The sequence below is a fragment of the Actinia tenebrosa genome, unplaced genomic scaffold (assembly GCF_029948245.1).
Source record: "Actinia tenebrosa isolate PJP-AT-01 unplaced genomic scaffold, QUT_ActTen_1.0 PGA_scaffold11__36_contigs__length_13525064, whole genome shotgun sequence".
Taxonomy (NCBI): domain Eukaryota; kingdom Metazoa; phylum Cnidaria; class Anthozoa; order Actiniaria; family Actiniidae; genus Actinia; species Actinia tenebrosa.
In genome coordinates, this window is record NW_028292571.1 from 1,808,363 (window position 1) to 1,829,410 (window position 21,048).

Here is a 21,048-nt window from a genome sequence, read left to right on the forward strand (position 1 = left end):
ATAACACAGCCACCGCGTATAATACCGTGGTAATCCCTTCACTTTTTCACTCTTAGTAGCCCAAAGCACATACTACACGTGACCACATACAGGCAGACATTGTCTTAGTTCACCTTTAATAAAAAATAGATTAAGCGAATCTACAAATAAAATATCAAAATGCAAAGCTAAAATACATGCCCACTGGACTGTTGCACCATCTAGGTATATGCAGGCTGAAAACCAGTGCATGTTTGCTTCTTTGGGTACTTTCTCTCCCTTCTCCGTCAAAAGGATCTTGTTGTATTGTTTTTACCTAATTCTCCTGGCTCTAGTCCTGCGAATATATATTGGCACTTAAAGTTCTAATCAGTAGATGTTAGAGTCACAGGGCCAAGTGTTAAACAGTTCAATTGATGGTTTTCAACCATTCCCAAGAGAATTAAAATAACAAAAGACACGGCGGCCATGTTGGAGGATATAACAAAAGAATTCATTGACAATTCTTTTGTTAAGTTCCTCCAACATGGCCACCGTGAAAACCATCAATAGCCTTAAAAATTAATGTGGTTACATTAGATTATTATTGTTGTCGTAGCGGCCGTTAATAAATGAAGGTAGGGTGTCCTTACTTTGATCAGCCCAGAGGTTGTTTCAGGGTGTCGATAAAATTCAAAAGAGACTGAAAGAGTTTATTTCGAATCCTATTAATAGGGTCACCTTTTCATCGCGTAAACAGGGTGGTAATTGAACCGTGCGGTGCTATATGGCTTGGTCACACGCCATGTGGCCACGAAGCTCAATAGACTATTGCAAGGTACCGTAGACATCCTACCCTGCTACAGGTTCAGCCGGGGATAAATAGCGATCTTAAGGTACAACGACGGGGGTCCGGTACGACTACAGCATCAGGGCAAGAAGACCGGGTAGAGACCCCCGTTTTCACCAGGGGAGTGGGTTGCAAAACTCCAGTACCTGTGCGAGCTGATTATAAAAAAGGCGTCCTAGATTGTTCCGTCGTCATACTTTAAGATCGCTAATTCTCTATCAGTACGGACTTTCCAATAAGTTGTAAAATATGTCGTTGTTCCTAGCGATAGAAAAAAAGCCGACATTCTACTCGTGATTGGATGAACAAAGTTGTTTATACAACTGACATACGATTATTGTCGATTCATTCGGGTGTCGACTAATTACAGCGGTTTACGTTTCAGAAATTTCTTCATCGAAGACAATAATATTCAAAAGCACAAAATTATTTTCTCTTTTTTAGCTCTTCAAATCGACGGTTGAGGTCATCAAAGTCAACGTCTTCTCCACCAGCACTGTTTTCACCAGGTACGCTGTTGGTTGGCAGGCTGTTGGTGGGTACTGAAGGTAGGTCAGGGAACGATGGAGCTGCAGGGGGCGCAGATGGGGCTGGGTTGGAAGGACCAATTGATTCTGAAAATGAAGGAAAAGTTCTTGTTTCTAAGTACTCCTTTTTGACTCGTGGATACGTGAACGAATGTTTATAGAATATCCACTTTTTTCACAGAGTGTGTAATAGATTTTGAGTGAATATATGCATGTTAAAAAGTCAGGTGAACATTGACCTAGTAAAAACATCGTAAGAGAAAATGAAATAAAAAATTTAAAAAAAAGTCGGATGAGACATGATGAGAAGGTCAAGATATAAGGAGTAATTTTAAAACACACATAACGCAACGCTCTTGTCAGCGGGACGTAGAGGAGCGCAGGGATCCCAATATCTCAAGAGTGCAAGTAGGATTCAGAGGGTATCGACGAGTTTGCCATCAGCAGTTTGATTCAAAAGGTTGTGTTTGAAATAGTAGGGACCTTAAGCTGCAGGACGGCAACGACGACGACGACAGCAAGCATACAATAGCACTAATTGCGCTATTCAATAGATACTCTGGAATGTACGAAATACCATGCATCATTGCCGTCTTATGTTGAAAGTAAGAAATGAAATGTCCTATTTTTACGTACTAAAGAGAACGGCTACGCCAAAAGCTTATCTTTGCTAATTTTCGTTATAAGTAAAGCGCTCCCAAAAGACGTCATTTCACTCTAAAACGGGGTTGCTTATTGAGTAAAATACTAGGTAAACACGAAATAATAATACAATAGAAGGTTGAAGCGCCTCAGTTTTGCCGACGTTGCCGTCCTGCAGCTTAAGGTCCCTAGTAAGGGATGGACCACAACGTTGGCGGATCTAATTGGCGGATTTAATTGGCGGAAAATGTCTTTCATCCTTAGTGACCAATGATATCCCCCCTTTCAAAATCCTACATCCCACACTTCACAAGACAAAGTTATTGTACAATAAGGTAAATAAACAACTTACTTCTTGGGTCGCTGGGGAATCCTGGATCCGGTGGATAAGGAGAAAACTGTGAAACAACGAGCAAACATCAGATAAGTATCTGAGACTAAGGTCAAACGTCAAACTTCACATGAGCCAAACCTAATGACCTCAAAGAATTGTTTCAATCGCCCTATTTCACTATGACGTCACATCAAAACAATCTATTGTTTAAACGCAAAGGATCATGGTCGTCGGAGGGGGTCAAATCAACGCAAATTCACCGAAAATTGTTCTAAAACGTGTATCAATCCACGAAGAGAAGTAGAAGAGCCAGCAAACGCTCAGAATATTTTTTATTACATATTAACACATATTATATCTGAAAACCAGGCCATTTTAGATTAAAATGTTTTGCTAGGAGCAAATTTTGTTGAATTTCCTATTGGATTTGGCGATTCTATCCCCGACATAAACGAGCAGTGACGTCATAATGAAATAGGGCAATTAAGCTTGGCTTATGTGAAGTTCGTTGTTTAGCCTGACCCTAAGTCATGGGATTTGTTGTTGGGTCAACACAATAGCTATGGGAATCCTTGCACCCAGAATGTTTCGAGGCCTGGAACAAGGAGTGGGGTCCAGTCCTCCCTTACTTTTTTATGAAGTCAATAAAAAAATTAACATAGTCACAAACACAAAATGACATTGGGCCAAACAAAAAAATAAGTGTGTTTCCTGTTGAATGAAAAAAATAATTTGGGTCGGTAGGTCGGATTTTCCTTTTTTTTATTTTTTTAACTGATATGACAGTGGAAATTAGCTTACTGGGAACCCTGTGGTGCATTTAGGAATGAAAAAACATTTATAGGGTCGGCAAAAATCGGCAAGAAAATTAGGGTCGGTTGCACAACAGAAAAAACACTTATTTTTTGTTTAGCCTTATGCGACATTTGGCACCCAGATATCCAGACCTTGCTTCTGTCCTTGCTACTAGCCTGTATTTTATATTTCATGGATATTTCTAATAATCAATAATATTTACCTTTTTGTCCATTGGGTAATTGCCGCCTGGTGATGGTCCTTTATCTGGTGGAGGATATGGAGTAATACCAGTACCCTGCAGTCAAACAATGATGCATAATGAAACAACTATTTTCCAAGACAGGGGTTCAGTTATAAGGGGATTGGCAGAACACTCAAGAAGTGTTAAGAAGCACTTATTAGCCTCTCATCATGCTTCTCCTAACACTTCAAACTTAGACTTTTACGCTACTTTAATTGCACACAAATTAACAATTATACAAAATCATTTTTATAGAAAATCCTTCTTAAGATTGCAAGAGAAAGGAAAAGACAGATAAAGATTACAATTGTGAATAGAACGTTTTTTCAAGGTAGTATGCGCATCCAAATTTAAGGAACTTGATGGACCACGATACCAGAACAGGAGCTTTATAATGAGAATTATCATAAATTTCTATGAGATCTTTCGACAAGAATTCATAAAATTGATTATTTTCCTCTTTAAGTGTAAAACTGACTTCTTAATTTTACTAAATTTTCTTTTTTTTTATTTTGTGGCCCGTCAAGTTGGATGCACACGCAGTCTTGAGAAAACGGTCTATTAATTGGTTAATAGTAGTATAAACTTTTGAGTTAACCACCACTTTTTACGTGTTTTCCCAATCTCTGCATACTTAATAATAGCATAAAAGCACATGTGTTTTCTATTTTTTCCATATTATCATACTAGTTATAGTAACAATACTTACAGATTGTGGTGGTGGATAAGCATAACCAGGATTCCCACCAGCCATAGCTGGGATATTTGGTAGATTATCTAAAGGATTCCCAGGAGGAGGGCCTGGATTAAAATTTTCAAACCCAATACCATGGCCACCATCTCCACCTCCTCCACTGTTTCCTCCTGGCCTTCCTCCTTTTAGATCATCTAAATCCAGCATTTCTTCACTCTGAAATTAAAGCAGTGCTAGAGGTTCATGTGGTGAAGACATAATGTTTCAGTTGTGATGTCTTATGACTTGCATACAAGTTTGAAACAATGCCAATGACTTTTCATTTGATAGATTTATCTCGGTCTAGTTTATTTTAGTGTTTTCTTCAAACATTTCTCTCTATTTCTTCTTCCATAAAATTTGTGCTTTGTCATAATTTGCTCATGTCATTATTTGCAAGTAATCAAGAGTTTTATTCACGGCTCATGCTCAAACTACATTTTATTTGTAAACAGTTATAGCCAGTTGGTGCAGCCAATCAGAATTTCAGAATTTTTGAGTCGAATGGTAATAATTTGAATGCTTGCTACTAAAGCACACTTTCTCACCCTGAGCTCCCATCATCGCCTAATCAGCTACTGTTAGTGACAGCTACTTAATGAACAATAATCTCTAAAAATATAGGCACTCAACGATTACATGTGGCTATATAGTGCAGTGTCTTGAAAGTCAAATGTTTATGAGATCGAACATTTATATTGAGATTAGTCACATATGGCATTTTGTGCTGGTTTTTGCAATTGCAAAGGCATTTAACTTCAATGTCGAGAAGAGAATAAAGTGGAAGATGACCAAGCATGTTGGGTTAGATAATAAAAAAATTTCTTTTGGTCCAAAATGCAAAACTGGTTCGAAATTATGGATTGAGCACTATTGGGCTTCCAGTGGTATTATGGGCAGACTTACATACAATACTCGATAACATAGTGGCTTCTCCTCTACAAGCCAGTAGCCATAAAAAAGAATTAATAAGGCACTACTTACGGCCATAACAGAAAGATCTGGTTCAAAGGGAACTGAATGACTCCTTGCTATCTCTATCAAGTACCTCTCCACTAGAATCTTTGGTGGGGGCTTTGGGCTTAACTTTTGTATCAGCTACAAAATAAAAAAAATAATTGTAAAAGGGACTGTTCATTTATTACGCCATGGAGGGTTTTTTTAAATGGGGGTGGTATATTTTTGAAAAAACGTAATCTGAGGTGGTTAAGCTTTGTTTTCATGGAATCAGTAAAAAAGTGGGTAAACTTTATAAGAAAAATAGTGAGGGTTGGGGGGGGGGGGGGGGGGGAGGGTTAAAATTTACACAATCTATTGGGATAGAGGGGGGGTTTGTTTTACAAAAATATTCCTGCAATGAAAACCACCAGCCCCCTCTGCAACATAATAAACAAAAAGTCCCTAAATATAGTTGTAAGATTAAGGGGTACAATATTGTTTATATTTATAATGTTATGTCTTTACCAACAGCATTCTTATTTTTTAAATAAAAAAAGTAATCTTCAAAATTAATCTAAAATATACTGTAGAAGATAATATAGGTAAGTTGTAGTGCTTGGGAACGAGGTTATTCCGGGCGAAAGCCCTTGGAATTAAATTCGGAAAAATTAATTTCCGACCTCGCTGGGATTCGAACCCACGACCTTCGGAATTGTACTACCGATGCTCTACCAGCTGAGCTAGAGGTCAGACTGAGAGCAGGCCGGGGTGAAATAGATGTTAGGTCGCGGTAATTATGATGCAAAGATGAGAGTATGTGGACCACGACCTAACATCTATTTCACCCCGGCCTGCTCTCAGTCTGACCTCTAGCTCAGCTGGTAGAGCATCGGTAGTACAATTCCGAAGGTCGTGGGTTCGAATCCCAGCGAGGTCGGAAATTAATTTTTCCGAATTTAATTCCAAGGGCTTTCGCCCGGAATAACCTCGTTCCCAAGCACTACAACTTACCTATATTATCTTCTACTATTTCATTAGTGCCACGCGGTCCACATACTCTCATCTTAAAATATACTGTGTTTTACTTACACGCTCATTGACTGTGGCATTACAATTGGTACTAGCTTCATGAGCAAATTTTTTACCATATTTGTAGCCAAGCTGCTCAGCTACCTAGATGTTGTAAAAAACAAATTTTAAATTCCCTTTATTTATTTAATGCCATTCCATGTCTCATGCACAATTACTCATCCACTGAACTACAAGTTTTTAATATAATTCTTTCTGGCTAACAGCACATTGTGGTCAGTGTTTGACAATCATTTGGCAGCAGATAATGACATTCAAAAATTTTTATCACCTGATTGAAAAATAGTAATATCTGTGATGATTGGCAAGAATTGTAAGCTAGGTCTATGGCTAGGTCTATGCTAAAAGGACTAGTCACTCTTCTATTGGGACTGAAATTTTGCACATATAAGTTCTATAAAATCCAAAATTAGTGACTTTAAAAAATGTAGCTCAGCTATATCATCCTGACTTTCATATGATTCTTGTACAGTAGGTACTTTTGACTCTATAACAATACTTTAGTAATTGAGCTTTTAATAACTTACAGTTCTGAATTCTTGGACATCAGTTTGTAGTCTTGGTGCTACCCATATCAAGCTTGTAACAGCTTCAATCATCCCTTCATCGCAATACCTGTTTAAGATACACACAGTCAAGTAATCAAACTACTGACAGTCTGGATAAAGGAAACAAAACTAAATTAGGGATTTAGAAATGCTAGAAGGTCTGCAACCAAAAAACTCATTTTATCCAGCTCTAAAACATCTTCCTGGATGAATGAAGTCTGGGCATGGCTAATTTTATTTTTAACTAATTTTATGTGACTGGGGTTTTCCATTACTTAAACGGTTTTGTTACATGTATATAGCCGGAATGTTTTCCTCTAATGCTCGCACTCTCATTGGTTGATTCGTGGTCACATGACATCTAGCAATAAAACTGTTTCCTGCCAAACGTTTCTTGGCAGACAACATTGCAAAATCTATGACGTCAGAGGGTAACAGTTCACTGTTACACGCCATTGTTTACTGACGACCTTAGTTTCATGTGAACAGCATGTGATAGAGGGCGGCGTGACGATATGCATGAACGTATGATTGTTGAAAGCTTCGCTATCTGACTAGTAAAAAATGGCAGGGTCTGAAAATAAATTGCTGGCACATTGAAAGAAAAGATTCAAAAGACACAAAATTGGAGACACAAACTTGACTACATTCAAAGCCTTCTGCGAAGAAAAATATCCTGATAAGAAAACAAGTGTTTGTTGAAATTTCAAAAGAAAACTGAAACGAACTGCTTGAGTGTATCTTATATCAGGATATTTTTGCAAGAATAAAAAGCCAGTGTTCTGTACAGGACGTCAGCCTTAACAAGTAAAGCTTGTGCTATATTATAACAAATCACTTCATGACTGATCCCTTGGAAAACCAGTTAGTTTTGTTTCCCTTGAATCTCAATGTCTCAACGTCGGGATTCTTGGAAAACAAAACTAACTGTTTCCCTCGGGACGAGTCATTAAGTGTTAAATGTTTCAGGATGCATGCAAATATCATAAAATTAAGTACTCTTAAGGAGTAAAAAAGGTTTTTGCTTACGACATTGTCTCTATCAAACCAAATCTGGCCAGAAGAAGATCACAGTACAGTTCTAATACTTCTAGAGCTTCAACCAAGTAATCTTCTCTTATGATGTGTTCTACCTGTAACACATAAAAACAACATACAAACACATCAACCCTGTGTTCACTTGGTTTAAAATACAAGTTCTAATAGTTATTTTTAGCTTCCCAAATCATGTGTCATTTCCAGTAGTATCATTTCATTTTCTTATGCATTTAGTAACATTTCATGAGAATACACATGAATATGGATAAATCTCAAGCAAAGAATCTTATGCTCAAGAGAATGATATGCAGTATGAAATGGGAAAACTTTAAAGCCAAAAACATCTGGGCATTTGACCAACATTTAAGATAAGCTTCCTTTTCTGGTATACAGTGAATTTGCCTATGGACTGACTAGCCAGTCCCAAAATCACCTACATTAAAACCATCCATAGATGAATTTCCCATAATTGCTGGAAAATTCCTGGAACTTTAGTTTTCATAGCTATCTTTACAATCTCAAACTTGGCAAGAAGGCTCCAAAAAAGGCTAAAATCATCACAGCCTCCCAGGTCAGGCAGGCATAAAAGTCATTTAGGTTTCATCCTCTTGATCTTTGCCCAAATTTTATCTTAGAATAAAATTACGTTTTACTACAAAATAAAGTGAACTCATAATGTGTAGTTTACTAAATATCACACTTTAAAGTATCTTGAATCTGTTTTTTCTTTTTAATCAAATCAAATAGAAGTTTTGTACAGTGTTTTTCGTTACATCTCAGTGAATTTCAGACGCTGTATGACCTCGCACAAGAAATGAGCGACTAAATTTACAGCTTTTTGTACCACTCTAATAAATTTGTTGCATAAGTTTCATGATATTAGAGGTTCTAAAACTTTTTTTAATTTGAAGCACAAAAATAGTATCCTTTGGTAACTAGTTTCGTCTGGTGACCATCGGTCAGACTTCACTTATGAATGGAAAACAGTTACACAATGGTCTTCACTTGACACTTAGTAACACTTTGAAGTTTCTTTTACCTTAATCACTTAAAAATTTATATTGAGAAATAAGTTTTTATGGAAGAATTTAGAGAGCAAACAAATAATGCTCACAAGATCTGATGGTATGCTGACTTTCCTGACCAAATACAATGTTTTGATTCACGTACTGTGGTGCTTATGAATTATTAATGTATTTGAGAAGTGAGTCATTAACAAAACAGAGCTTGAGAATAGCACAGAATATTCAATGTATTAGTTGGGTGTAGCTTTTAGTGCACTCGCCTCTCACCTATATATGGAGTTTGATTCCCAAACTTGTCATTTGTCATCACATGTGAGTAGAATATTTTAGGTCTCTTACTTGATTCAATGATTTTGTCGGGTCCTCATTTTCCACCTTTCACAAAACCTAATAAGCTAAACACCAATCTGATCTGTGAGTTAGCCGTGCCCTGACGTATATCAGTCCAGAGGTTGTTTCAGGGTTTGATCTGTGAGTTAGCCGTACCCTGACTTAGATCATCCCAGAGACTATTTGAAGTTAGTGTGTGTGAGTAAAAGTGCGGCTAAATTGGAAACCAGTATTCAGATTGAATCTCTTTATCCACTATAAAAAATAAATTGATTATATTATATTCATTTATTTTATTCAATTGCAAACTTTTTTTTTTCTTTTTTTTGACTAAAAATGCCACATTTTCCATTGCAACAATTTCCTGTTTAATTTAGCACAACCACAAAGAAAATAAATTCATTTACTGCATGCTCACTGTTGTTCAGTTTTGAATCAGGCTTAGAAAAGCTGCATGGCTAACCATGCAATATTTGCAACTAAAGTGTTTTCTTACTACTTAAATCCCCTTAGTTTTAAATAGTATCGAACTATCGATATCAATAATGATGCAGTCTTAGCAGCAACAGCTTAGACACATGTACAATTCCTTTCTTCTATCACTTTCCTACAGTACATTCATTTCATAGTGATAGCGATGAAGTGACACGTTTTGCTTCAATATAATTTACATATACCTTAAAAAATTACAATTACTATCATTGTTAATTTGAATTAGTGCTGAATGTGCAGATATCGATATTTGAATTGGTCATCTCAATTCATGCTAATGGGCATGAAAATACATGTCAATGCTCTAATATTATCAACATCATCATGACATCATCTGCTATTTTAGGTATGATGTACTGTGCAAAAATTAAAGGGCAGTTTTTAAGTGCCAATACCGTGAAAAAGCCAGTGCTGATTTAATGATTAATGAATATTGCAGGGAGAAAATATGGTACATTTGTAGCATATTTTTTCCACAGTTATCCCAATGTGTCCCATGCCACAAAACAGGAATTGAATATGAACGAAAAAATAAAACAAAAAGTTTCACCCCATACTTACTCTTATCCTCGCTCTCTCTTCTTTCCCGTTTGCTATGTATTCAGCTATTTCTTTTCTGGCTTTTTGAGCGAGTTCGGCTGTGTAAAATGAAGAAGATAATAAATCAAACAAATTCAGAATATATATGCACAACTGTACTACTCCTAAGCTTGAAAACGTCACCCATAGAGTTGAGCTTATGTTTAAAATTGCACGGGAGTAAAAAATTAGAATATCCGACAGAAAATACAAAGCATTGGAATGATTATCTATTTTTCTTATTGAAAGCAGCTATGAATATTTTTAGTGACAAACAGAAAGAAAGTTTTCAAAGCAAGTAAAACGACGTTGTAAGCTCACTCTTTTTCTTCTCCAAAAGCTTAAGGCGATTAATCGCCAGCTTTAGGTTTGTCTTCAGTTTTTGCTTGTTAAACCCTGAAAGAACCATTTTTAAAAGTTAATCTCGTGTTCTCTGTGAATGATTCAGCTATACTAAACTTAAATCCTACAAAATCATAGTTAAATTTACCCATGGCTACTGAAACAGGTCATCCGCCATTACATACACAGTGACGTAATGGGACGCTTTTGGAAATATTCGATCTATTATCGACTGCAGCCGAACACCATCCGAACAACGAACTTGTACGTAGTCTGTGCGTTAAGTGCGTTATACAGTCGATCCCAAAAACGTTGTCCAAGTGAAAAGAGGTTTATAGGACAATAAATGTCACGTGTCTCATTAAATATTCAGTTTTACGCGCGTGGATTTTTTAAATTAGCATACTGATGCAAAAGTAAATTACAGTATTGAAAACTGAATCTGAAAGATGCCGCGGGCTTTCTCGGATGATTTAAGGTGGAGAATGGTATACCAACATTTGTTTTATGCAAAAACATACCAGGAGATAGCCGCTAATCTGTTTGTAAGTCCTGAAACGGTCAAACGGACGTATGGTAAGAAGGTATGGTACGTGCAGATTGGTTTGCTCATTACTCATTACTCAGTCTTGCAGAACGTCCTCTAAGTCTGGTAAGGCTTTCACTAGCTCAGAACGTAGCTCTGAAACGGTCTCTAACACTGGAAAATTGGGTAAACTTCTTACAACGTAGCTAGACTTCTTCTTGGAGTCCAAAACCCGAACTTCTAAAGTCGAAAGAACTTGTTTTGAATTACCCGCCGTCGACATTTTCTGCCACGCATGTGATGCAGCACGTTCAGATTCCTATTTCCACACGCGCGTAAAACTGAATATTTAATGAGACACGTGACATTTATTGTCCTATAAACCTCTTTTCACTTGGACAACGTTTTTGGGATCGACTGTATAAAGAAATATATATATTTTTCCATTTCATGAAGTTGTAAAAGTAATAAAATTATATTCCTATTACGTATCAAAGTAATTAATATTCTTGAGGGGTTTTAATTGCAAATACGACAAATACTGAGTCTATAATCGACTGCAGCCGAGCACCATCCGAACATCGAACTTGAAGTCTGTAAGTGCGCTATATATAAAGAAATAAATATATTTTTCCATTTCATAAAGTTGTAAAAGTAATAGAATTATATTCCTATTACGTATCAAAGTAATTAATATTCTTGAGGGGTTTTAATTGCAAATACGAGAAATACTGAGTATGATAAGTAAGTCGGGTTACATGTGGTAAAAACCGCTGGTTACATAGACTGTCGTCTATAAAAAATAATCCAATCTCATTGGCTGTAGAATTTCCCGCGAATTCTCAAAGCGCGGGAGAATTTTAATTCTTTCCATTGAACAAAGATCATATCTGTGAAAGAAGCGTATCAGTCGTCTCATTTTATTATTACGGTTCCTCCACTAAAAAAGCTAAGAAATCCAAAATGCCTCGAGAAACTCGAAGTTCATCTACTCTTCAAGCTGCAATCGAATTTCCACGCCGTAAGACTCGCTCACAAAGAAAAAAAAGCGACTCAAAAGTCGAGGTTGTTAGATCGCCTCGAAAGCGAAGAGACACAGCTGAAGGTAAGATTATTGATTGGCAAAATTTTCCATATATGATTCCTTATGTGGAAATCTGAATAGAATTAAGCACGATATTGAGTAAAATAAGTTATTTACTTGTATGATTGGTATAAATTTTGAATTTCCTTCGCGAGCTTTCGGCGCGTCGCTGAATCAGCTTGTAGGCTGCTCAATGCATGTTCGACGAAGGATATTTTCATTTCCTTATCGTTAGGAATTTCAAGAAACCAAATGCCAAGAGAATCATATATTAACTAGACAAAGTTTTATTGTGTGTCAGTAAGTAAAATGCTTCACAATCTGAGGGATTTTTCTTGGAAAGAAATATTTTATTCGTCTTGCAAAATGCTGAAAGGAGTTGCATATTTGCTTTGTCATGCTAATGCTTCGTTAACGAGGTTACTGTCAAAGATTTGCATTTGAATACGAATTTTGTTGTATCCTTGCAATAATGCATTGTATTTCCATGGCAATAGTGCAGCTGATTTAGAGACAGCTCTGTTTTTATCCTAATTATGTATAATTCCATAACTAATCAAGCTCAAAAATTTATCAAAAACTTTTTCTGAATAATTTTGAAACAATTATATTTGTAGACAGTTTTGCTTGTACGATAACATCATTTATTTAACTAATAAATATTTGAATAAGCAAAAAAAGTTATAAAGATATTGCAATTATTTTCTAATTATTTCTTGATGTTTTTTTTAGTTCGTAAAATTACAATATCTCCAAAGAAAAAGAAAAACAATAAAGGAGAAAGTGAAGATGTGGCCTCCTCAGATACTGAAAACACATCGCCACAAGAAACCAAGCTTGATGGCTCATTGCCACTTGTTTCCAAGACCAAAATGAATTTGTTGAGAAACATAACTCCTTGTAGGCCTTCACTTGTTGATAGTATCTTGGATAATAATTCTACTCCATGTACCCCAAAACAGAGATCAGTGTTATCATTAGCAAAGGCAGAGGGTAAATATTAAAGTTATGAATAAGATTGAAATGTTACCTTAAAGACTTGCTTAACCATTCTTGTTTATAATGTCATTTGATATTTATTTTTTTAGGACAATGTTATAGTGCAGTAAAGAAAGCTCTTCATACAGGGACTCCCAAAGCCTTACTCTGCAGAGAAAAAGAACTGAACACTATCCAAACATTCCTTCATAACCATCTTTCAAAACAAAAGCCTGGAAGTTTATACATCTCTGGTGCCCCTGGGACAGGAAAAACAGCTTGCTTGACTAAAGTCATGAACGAATTAGAGGTAAGTACTTCCAGAATTAATATTTGCAAATATTGAATTTGAATTTTCAGCAATTAAAGTGGCTCGTTTGGGTTTTATTTAGAATTTGCAATCGGAAGTTGAAAGGTTGCACAGAGAAAATACCATTGAACTGCCTTAGAAAGTATACAAAGTATATATTTTACAACAATCACTCACTATTAAGGGCTCTTCCATGAGGTTATTAGCTGCACACAAAGTACAAATTCACTATTTACAGCATATTTACATACTTATTTTTATAAAGGGAGGAAAACCAGAGTACCCAGAGATAAAAACTCATAGCAAGGGAGAGAACAACACATATATAATGTGGTTCAGTCCAGAATCAAAAACTGAACCCCAGGCTTGAGCTACATTACACAGCAGTGAGCAACAATGGGATCATTGCTTAGATATTAAACTTAAAATTTTAAATATTTTTGTTTTAATTTCTTCAGGATGAACTAGATGGCTGTCCAATCACGTTTGTAAACTGCATGACTCTTCAACATTCAAATGCAATATTTAATAAAATTCTAGAGGATTTTCCTGGAAAAGACAAAGTTTGTGGAAAAGATTCTCAAAAGGTTCTTGAAAAAAGAATTACATCGTCAGGACCAATGAGGTAAACAGAACATAATTTTCAATTGAATATTTGCCATTTTTATAAACAGTGCTATGATCTCATTGGGGTGAGGGAATGTTTTAATCTTTTTATGTTTGTTTTTATGCCTAGAATTATTGTCCTTGATGAAGTTGATCAGTTAGAGACAAAGAATCAAGATGTTCTTTATACTATGTTTGAATGGCCTTCACTTCCAAAGTCAAAACTCATTCTTATAGGTAAGAAATATCTTTTCGCCACTTTCTATTGTGTCCAGCTAGTAGTCTCTGAGAAAATTATTAATCATAAATCGTTTTTATTTTAATGTGCTGATTAGATTATAATTTTTGATTATTAACTTATAGGGATAGCAAATGCCCTTGATCTAACTGATAGAATTTTACCAAGATTGCAAGCAAGACCAAAGTGTAAGTTTGAATGTTATCACTGAACCTAGGTATCACTATCCTCCTATAAGTATTTGATGGCTCAGAATTACTGTGAGAAAGGAAAATCGATATACAAAACTTTATATTGCTAGTTTAAGGCACCCATATGGGTTTATATTGACAGTCTTGGAAGAAAATACATTCTGTATTGGCCTTTGCCACTTCAAGACCATACAGCCAATTTGGAATATATATATGTTTCCAATTAGCCATCAATTATGACCATTATTTTTTTGAGTGCAATTACAGAGTGATAATACATGGTCTGTGAACTTGTTTTGAACTGGGTTTTTTTTTTTTTTTCACAGCAGTAGTTTGAGTTCAAGCTTCCATGTTTACAATGAAAATGGTTGTTTTTCATGCACTCTTTCTCTACGTTTTTCATGTCATACAATAAACAATAATATTTATTACACTTCTATAATTGTGTATTAAAAGTAAACAATAATTTTACTTGTGAAGCTGTATTTTTTCTTGAAAAATGTACAGCCGCTTTCACTCGTGAAATTATTCAGCTGTAATACACAACTAGCAGTGTGATAACCTCTATGTATTGGTGGTGGCTCCAAGTCACAATAAGCTATAAGAAGAAAGAGAGATAAAACCAAGTCGTGTCTCCATGGATTTTCTTTGTATACTCATGCTTTTACATATCAACAGGTAAACCTGAATTACTTCATTTCACTCCCTACTCAAGAAGTCAAATAGCTACTATTTTACAAGACAGAATATCACAGGTTAGGAAAATTAATTAGTATTATTAAAAATATTATCACTATGTTCTCACTTCCAATTGACAGAGATCCTAGAAAATGAATATTATCAGCCTATGACTTTGAAAGATAGATCAGCCTTATTCGTACTATAAATTACTACTTCATGCTCAACCTCATCTGACAATCTTGTATTTTTTATCTTTCTTTAGACAAGTGAGAGTGCAGTCATTCTTGATGCCCCAGCAATTCAATTTTGTGCAAGGAAAGTAGCCTCAGTAGCTGGTGACATGAGGAAGGCATTGGATATTTGCAGGTATGGGGTAACAGTACCATTACTTGGCACTTGGCATGTGCATGTGGTTCAATATATCTTAGCCTACGTAGCCTAGACATTCTTCACCCCTCCCCCCAATTTGGGATGCTATTCAGGCTAAATATATCAGGGCCAAAAAACCACCACAGTGGAGCACTATTGGAGTCCCTTTTTTTTGAGTCTCAGACTAAAAGACTTTCTTTCTCTATACATATACAGAAGAGCAGTAGAAATAGTTGAAGCTGATGTCAGAAAACAACAAATCCTACAACCCATTTTATCAGGTAAAAGCAAGTCTTAAAAAGATAAAATTGTATGAAAAAACAACAAACCAATTGATTATAGTCATCTACAGTAATTCTGATATGACTAACATTATTATTCCCTGTATGTTTGCAGATAAAACCAACTCACCGAAAAAAGTAGCAACTGTTGTTCCAACAACCAAAAAAGTTGGTATTGCACAAATTGCCAATGTTGTATCAGATGTTTATGGTTCTCGTATTATGGCTGGGTCAAGTGGCAGTCAACCAACAATACCATTACAGCAGAAGTTATTGATCTGTACTCTCATGTTGATCATGAAGCAGGGAAAATCAAAGGAGGTCACAATTGGAAAGGTGAGGAGCAACTCATTTCACCATAGGTTTTGGACCCCCGAGTAGATTTTGAAAAAAGTACGTGATGTTAAATAATAATGGTACGGCACCTTGCACAAGATGCACAAGGCACAACATAAGTTGTTAGGGGAGGGAGGGGGGAGGCAGCCTAACTTTATCCCACCCATTAAAAAAATGTAAAAGTAGAATGGCGTAAACATAAGGGAGGGTGGGAGGCTGGCAGTGTATTGCCCACCCATAAAAAATGTAAAAATGGAATGGTAAAGACATAAGGGAAATTTTTTTAATTGTCATATATTGGTCAAATGCAAAGATACTCAAGGCATTCTTTTCATTTCAGTTTCATGACATGTACTGCAGTGTTTGTAAAAAACAACAAATAAGCCAAGTATCACAGGATGATTTTATTGGTTTATGTAAGATGCTTGAAGCAAGAGGTATTTTAGGACTCAAAAAGGCTAAAGAAACAAGACTAATGAAGGCAAGCAAACATTTAATTTCAAATTTAATTTAATCTTGAAAATAGTCACATACAAATAGCATGCCATTTGATAGCATTAAGGTGCTGACACACGGTGCAACATTGCATGCAACATTGCACGAAACCAGACTATTGCAGCAATGTATATCTACCCCAAACTTGTTGCATGCAACAAATCGGAAGTTGAATTGCACTCTACTCTTGCAGCATTACGCACAACAAATTTCATCTTATGAACATGGCTGCAACATTACCTGCAACATTTTGAAATTTCCAGCCAATCAGCTTGCACCAAATTTATAACTTCTGACCATATATCTTAACATAACCGGGTGGCACAAGCGATGTTGCATGATTTTGTTGGAATGTGTGTCACCCCAGTTCAAATTTGTTGCTTGCAATGTTGCGCCGTGTGTCAGCACCTTTACTGTTAATAGTTCCTACCAAGTGCATCATTCCATCCTTTAAATTTTTTATTGGAAATTGCACGATCTCAAGTACAATTCAGAATTTATAGGTACATAGTATGAGTGATGTTTTGAAATTTTTTTTCCAATATGAGAATTTTAAAGACATCACGAGTATCTATAAATTCCAGATTGAACGAGAAGATCATGCAATTTTTTGTTTACATGCATAATACACTCATCAAAATTGAGCAACTTAATTGCGATTCTACAGAGTATAATTAGGGATTTAGTTGTACTTTTTTTGTCCAATCAAAATCAAGTAATGTTGTTGAGTATATTATAAATATAAAAATTAAAAATTCATCTATGATTAATCTTATATCATTTTAGGTATCCCTCAAGATTGACGAGAAAGAAGTAGAGTTTGCCCTTCAAGATAAGACTCTTTTGTCTTCAATTTTACAATCTGCTGACTAATTTAATTAATTCATTTTAAAGTTTTATCTTGGTTATCAGTATTTTTCAAATTATTTTTAAACATTTGTAAATATAAGGATTTGTTCTTAGAACACAAAAAATTTAAATATAATGCATTACAGCATTGATAATTGCTGTAAAATTTGCAATCATATTTTGTGAATATTTTATTTTTTCTAGATATAGTCATACATCTTATTGAAATTTTATCTGCAAATAAAGATTTACAGTCACATTTCAAAAGGTAGCATTTTTTTGAATTTTTAACAAGTAATGGGCCCGGTTGTATGAAGCTTGGATAGCGCTATCCAGTGGATAAATCCTTATCTAGCTAGTGAATAAGTCGATAGAGTGCAAACAATTACTCCGTGAAACTTTAGTAATACTAAATAGCACTATTTATTTCATGCAAATTCCATTGTTTTCTATTGTTTAATTAGCACTATTTTGTACTATTTAGTCATTAGTGTTTCACAGATATATTGTTTGCACTCTACTGTTATCCAATAAATTTATCCACTCGATAAGATTTATCCATCGGATAGCACTATCCAGACTTTGTACAACCGAGCCCTGTATAATACATTTACAGTGTACTGTAAATAACTTGACATTTGCTGCCATGTGTACACTGTTTTTCTCTTTTATTCTATTAAGATGATGCTCTGGCTATTGCTATTTATCAGTATCCACTCCAAGGTTGAGAACTAATGGATCAAGTTGGGCATCTCAATGTACATGTATTGTAGGACTTTCATAGGGGACAAAATAGTAGTCTCCAATGCAGCCGCTATTAGTGTTCTCATGCCACGCTCACTCTAATAGCGGCTGCGTAGGACTAACAAAATAGATGCTGATAATATCTTGGTAATATGTCCCCTAAAACAATATCACAATGAACTGCAATGCCAACTCAACCAGTTTTTTTCTCAACTTTGGAATGGCTAATGCCGTAAACTGTAATTACAAAAGACTAGTTTGGGCATTTAATGTTTACATTTCATGTGTCTCCCATTAATAACAGTTACACCTAGTAACTGAAGCGGCTACCCTGGTTAAATAATACCCCTATGGGATATGTACATTTTAATATCTGTTTCAGTCAACCATCTCAGCTCAGACATGTTATATTGATTCACTACAGTTACCTTTTACATCTAGCTGAGATGATTTCAAATGATTTTTGACAGAAGGTAAAAATGACAAAATATAGTTCACAGCTGCTACGAAGTCAGAACACACAGCAAAGGGAGGTTCACTAAGACGTCTTTCATCACCTTCCCTATATTTTCCTGAAAAAAACAATCATAAAATCAAGTATATTATATGGTATACAAAAATAATATCTTATACAAGTAATAATGATTAATTGAGGTGTTTTCAAATATGTTTCAAAGCATTGAATGCATGTGCAGTATTGCATCCAGGGCGTGGTTTCATTGGTTCCATGGAGCCTACTTTGTGAAGCCTATCATTTTGTCATAGGATTAAAATTTGGTTTGTCGTCAAAATGCAGGAAAAAAATAGCATTTCTGTAACCCCTATTTCAAGCCCCGTTTACACTGGCTATTTTCGTGGCGATTTTTGCCGCAATTTTTGTGGCAATTTTCGGAAATATGAAATTTTTTGTCTCATCCTTCAAAAGAGACATTTGTCTAGGAAAATCTTGGCATCCTGAAAAAAACTTTACAAGCAAATTCTTTACTATTATTTATTATGGACAAAATCGCAAAAAAATCGCAGCATAAATCGCCGCAAAAATTGCTAGTGTAAACGAGGCTTTAATATCCTGGATCCTCCACTGATTTGAAAGGAGTACAATATTATTATCAATACCTGTCTTCACTAGTATTCCTTTGATACCAATTGCTTGTGAACCACCAATATCATCTCTTACATCCTTGATGACAAAAAATTACAATATTAATGTTTAATACAGTATGTGGAATTACAAGATATAAGGTAGAAGATATGCAACTTGAATGTGCACATAAAAAACATTACAGTAAAACATTTTGCCCAAATGGACTGGCCATCTATAATAATTTCTAGTCAACACTATACAGAAAGCCAAAGTCAATTTTGTTCAATCTCTGTCATACATGTCAAGGTGATACTGTTGATAAATTAAATTTATTATACCAAGCTTCCCTCTCCCAATTTTCCGAACCCCAACCCCACTCCCCCACTATTTGCATATTCATATTCAAATTCTAATAAAAGAATCTATAGGCCCTTACATCACCAATCATAACAGTAGACTGTGCATCACAACCTAGATCACTAAGTACTTGATGAAAAAATGCAGGTTCTGGTTTGCCTACAATTTCTGCTTCAGTATCAGTACAATACTCCAAGGCTGCTACAAATGGACCTGGACCAAGAGCCATTCCATCTCCTCTCCTGTAATATCTTCCCTTGTGTATTGCAATAAGAGGATGTCCATCGAGTATGAGCCTAACATTACAACAACAACAAAAAATGCCAAAATATATAACGATAAAATTTGGTGTCCATTGTATTGGAGGGTTAGGTGGGTATTAAGCATCCAGCCAGGTGGATCTTCTGCATGTACCACAGACCTACAGTATATTGTACCTATTCTTTGTTAACTTTGTTTCATTATGCATGAAAAAGTAGCCACCTTTTCTAGCTGTTAGAGAGTTCTCATTTGCTACTCCTGGTTACCAGTATGTTCTTGTTCTTGGTGACCAAGAAAGATTGAGAGACTACATCTAGTATAATAAATTAATGAGAGATCCTTACAATATCCTGGGGTCCAGAGGTTATTTATCCTCGCTCTGGTGTTTGCTATTTTGAAGGGAAGTCTCTCTAGTTACAAGAAACAATATAGAACCTCTGGAGCCCAGGGTATCCTTACAACTTTGGCATAATACTTTCCCATTTGAGACCACATGGCATGTCATTCATGGGGTGAGGTAAGTGGGGAGAATCTGCCCCTGCTCCCTGTGATTCAGAGTGCCAGATTTTTGTATGCCTGTTTCTTACCTAAAAGCCTTATTAAGTGTATCATAATTAAAGCAATCAGGTGCAAGCCCAACTACGACACAGTTCGGATTGCTGCAATCAATGTCGTTAAAATCTTGTAAAGCGTCCGGTTGAAGACAGAGCATGGGACGAAGATTTCTTCTCTCGACCAGGTGCCGTGCAGCCGATAATGATGTGAATACTTCATGTGCTTGAATATCGAAACCTATATTGTTAAGACGATCCAATAAAGTTCGCTTTGATTCTTTGGTGGTGTTGGTAATGAAGCGCAAATCGAGACCACTTTCACGAAGTCTGCAAACATTTTTGGAAACAAGTCACTTAATTTAGAGATATTTTTTACAAAACATAACATATTATCAAACCAAAAGTGCAATACTCAAGCCTACTTTTTAATGGCATCAACTGAGCCTGGTATGACCGTGTTTTCAATGTGAATCGTTCCACTGAGATCTACCAAAACAGACCTCAAACTGGACGCCATATTGGATGACACAGGTAGCCCAATTTTCGACGTCTTTGTGAATGCCCCAAAAATCAAAGCAAATGAAAATAGAGACAAAAAATGGTTTACAAATTAATTAAAGATTTCTAAATAAGTTACTT

The 21,048-nt window shown here is 35.7% G+C and overlaps 3 protein-coding genes across 4 annotated transcripts; 1 reads left to right on the top strand and 2 right to left on the bottom strand.

Annotated features, from left to right (window-relative positions):
• Positions 1–99: 99 nt before the first annotated feature.
• LOC116295470 (IST1 homolog) lies at positions 100–10,771 on the bottom strand. 2 transcript variants are annotated; one of them, XM_031703281.2, is made up of 11 exons: positions 10,614–10,771; positions 10,445–10,519; positions 10,106–10,182; positions 7,689–7,792; positions 6,639–6,726; positions 6,112–6,195; positions 5,068–5,181; positions 4,060–4,260; positions 3,330–3,404; positions 2,330–2,375; positions 100–1,422 (listed from the first exon to the last, which is right to left on the bottom strand). In XM_031703281.2, exons 1-11 carry the CDS (start codon positions 10,615–10,617, stop codon positions 1,235–1,237), a joined length of 1,056 nt encoding a protein of 351 aa, XP_031559141.1. In that variant the 5' UTR covers positions 10,618–10,771; the 3' UTR covers positions 100–1,234. The 2 variants fall into 2 exon arrangements, with proteins under 2 accessions (XP_031559141.1, XP_031559140.1); XM_031703280.2 differs by lacking the exon at positions 10,614–10,771 and having other exon boundaries at positions 10,445–10,547.
• Positions 10,772–11,521: 750 nt separating this feature from the next.
• Positions 11,522–17,471, top strand: LOC116295491 (DNA replication factor CDC6). Its single transcript, XM_031703316.2, has 12 exons — positions 11,522–12,096; positions 12,808–13,068; positions 13,164–13,363; positions 13,822–13,988; positions 14,100–14,206; positions 14,333–14,395; positions 15,077–15,153; positions 15,342–15,445; positions 15,665–15,729; positions 15,845–16,065; positions 16,406–16,546; positions 17,347–17,471. Exons 1-12 carry the CDS (start codon positions 11,955–11,957, stop codon positions 17,431–17,433), a joined length of 1,635 nt encoding a protein of 544 aa, XP_031559176.1. The 5' UTR covers positions 11,522–11,954; the 3' UTR covers positions 17,434–17,471.
• On the bottom strand, positions 16,542–20,927 carry LOC116295441 (haloacid dehalogenase-like hydrolase domain-containing protein 2). Its single transcript, XM_031703245.2, has 5 exons — positions 20,832–20,927; positions 20,443–20,736; positions 19,674–19,890; positions 19,270–19,333; positions 16,542–18,725 (listed from the first exon to the last, which is right to left on the bottom strand). Exons 1-5 carry the CDS (start codon positions 20,924–20,926, stop codon positions 18,559–18,561), a joined length of 837 nt encoding a protein of 278 aa, XP_031559105.1. The 5' UTR covers position 20,927; the 3' UTR covers positions 16,542–18,558.
• Positions 20,928–21,048: the final 121 nt, after the last annotated feature.

Bases quoted from the DNA above. Each gene is read 5' to 3' on its own strand.
- LOC116295470 (XM_031703280.2), bottom strand. From the start codon at position 10,532: ATGGTTCTTTCAGGGTTTAACAAGCAAAAACTGAAGACAAACCTAAAG. The intron at 7,793-10,105 runs GTAAGTATGGGG...TATGTGTTACAG, and splicing joins AAGAGAGAGCGAGGATAAGA to GTAGAACACATCATAAGAGA. The intron at 1,423-2,329 runs GTAAGTTGTTTA...CTTCATTTTCAG, and splicing joins ATTCCCCAGCGACCCAAGAA to AATCAATTGGTCCTTCCAAC.
- LOC116295491 (XM_031703316.2), top strand. From the start codon at position 11,955: ATGCCTCGAGAAACTCGAAGTTCATCTACTCTTCAAGCTGCAATCGAA. The intron at 12,097-12,807 runs GTAAGATTATTG...TGTTTTTTTTAG, and splicing joins GCGAAGAGACACAGCTGAAG to TTCGTAAAATTACAATATCT. The intron at 16,547-17,346 runs GCAAGCAAACAT...ATATCATTTTAG, and splicing joins AAGAAACAAGACTAATGAAG to GTATCCCTCAAGATTGACGA.
- LOC116295441 (XM_031703245.2), bottom strand. From the start codon at position 20,926: ATGGCGTCCAGTTTGAGGTCTGTTTTGGTAGATCTCAGTGGAACGATT. The intron at 19,891-20,442 runs GTAAGAAACAGG...TTGTAATGTTAG, and splicing joins ACACTTAATAAGGCTTTTAG to GCTCATACTCGATGGACATC. The intron at 18,726-19,269 runs GTATTGATAATA...TGTTTTTTTCAG, and splicing joins AGGAATACTAGTGAAGACAG to GAAAATATAGGGAAGGTGAT.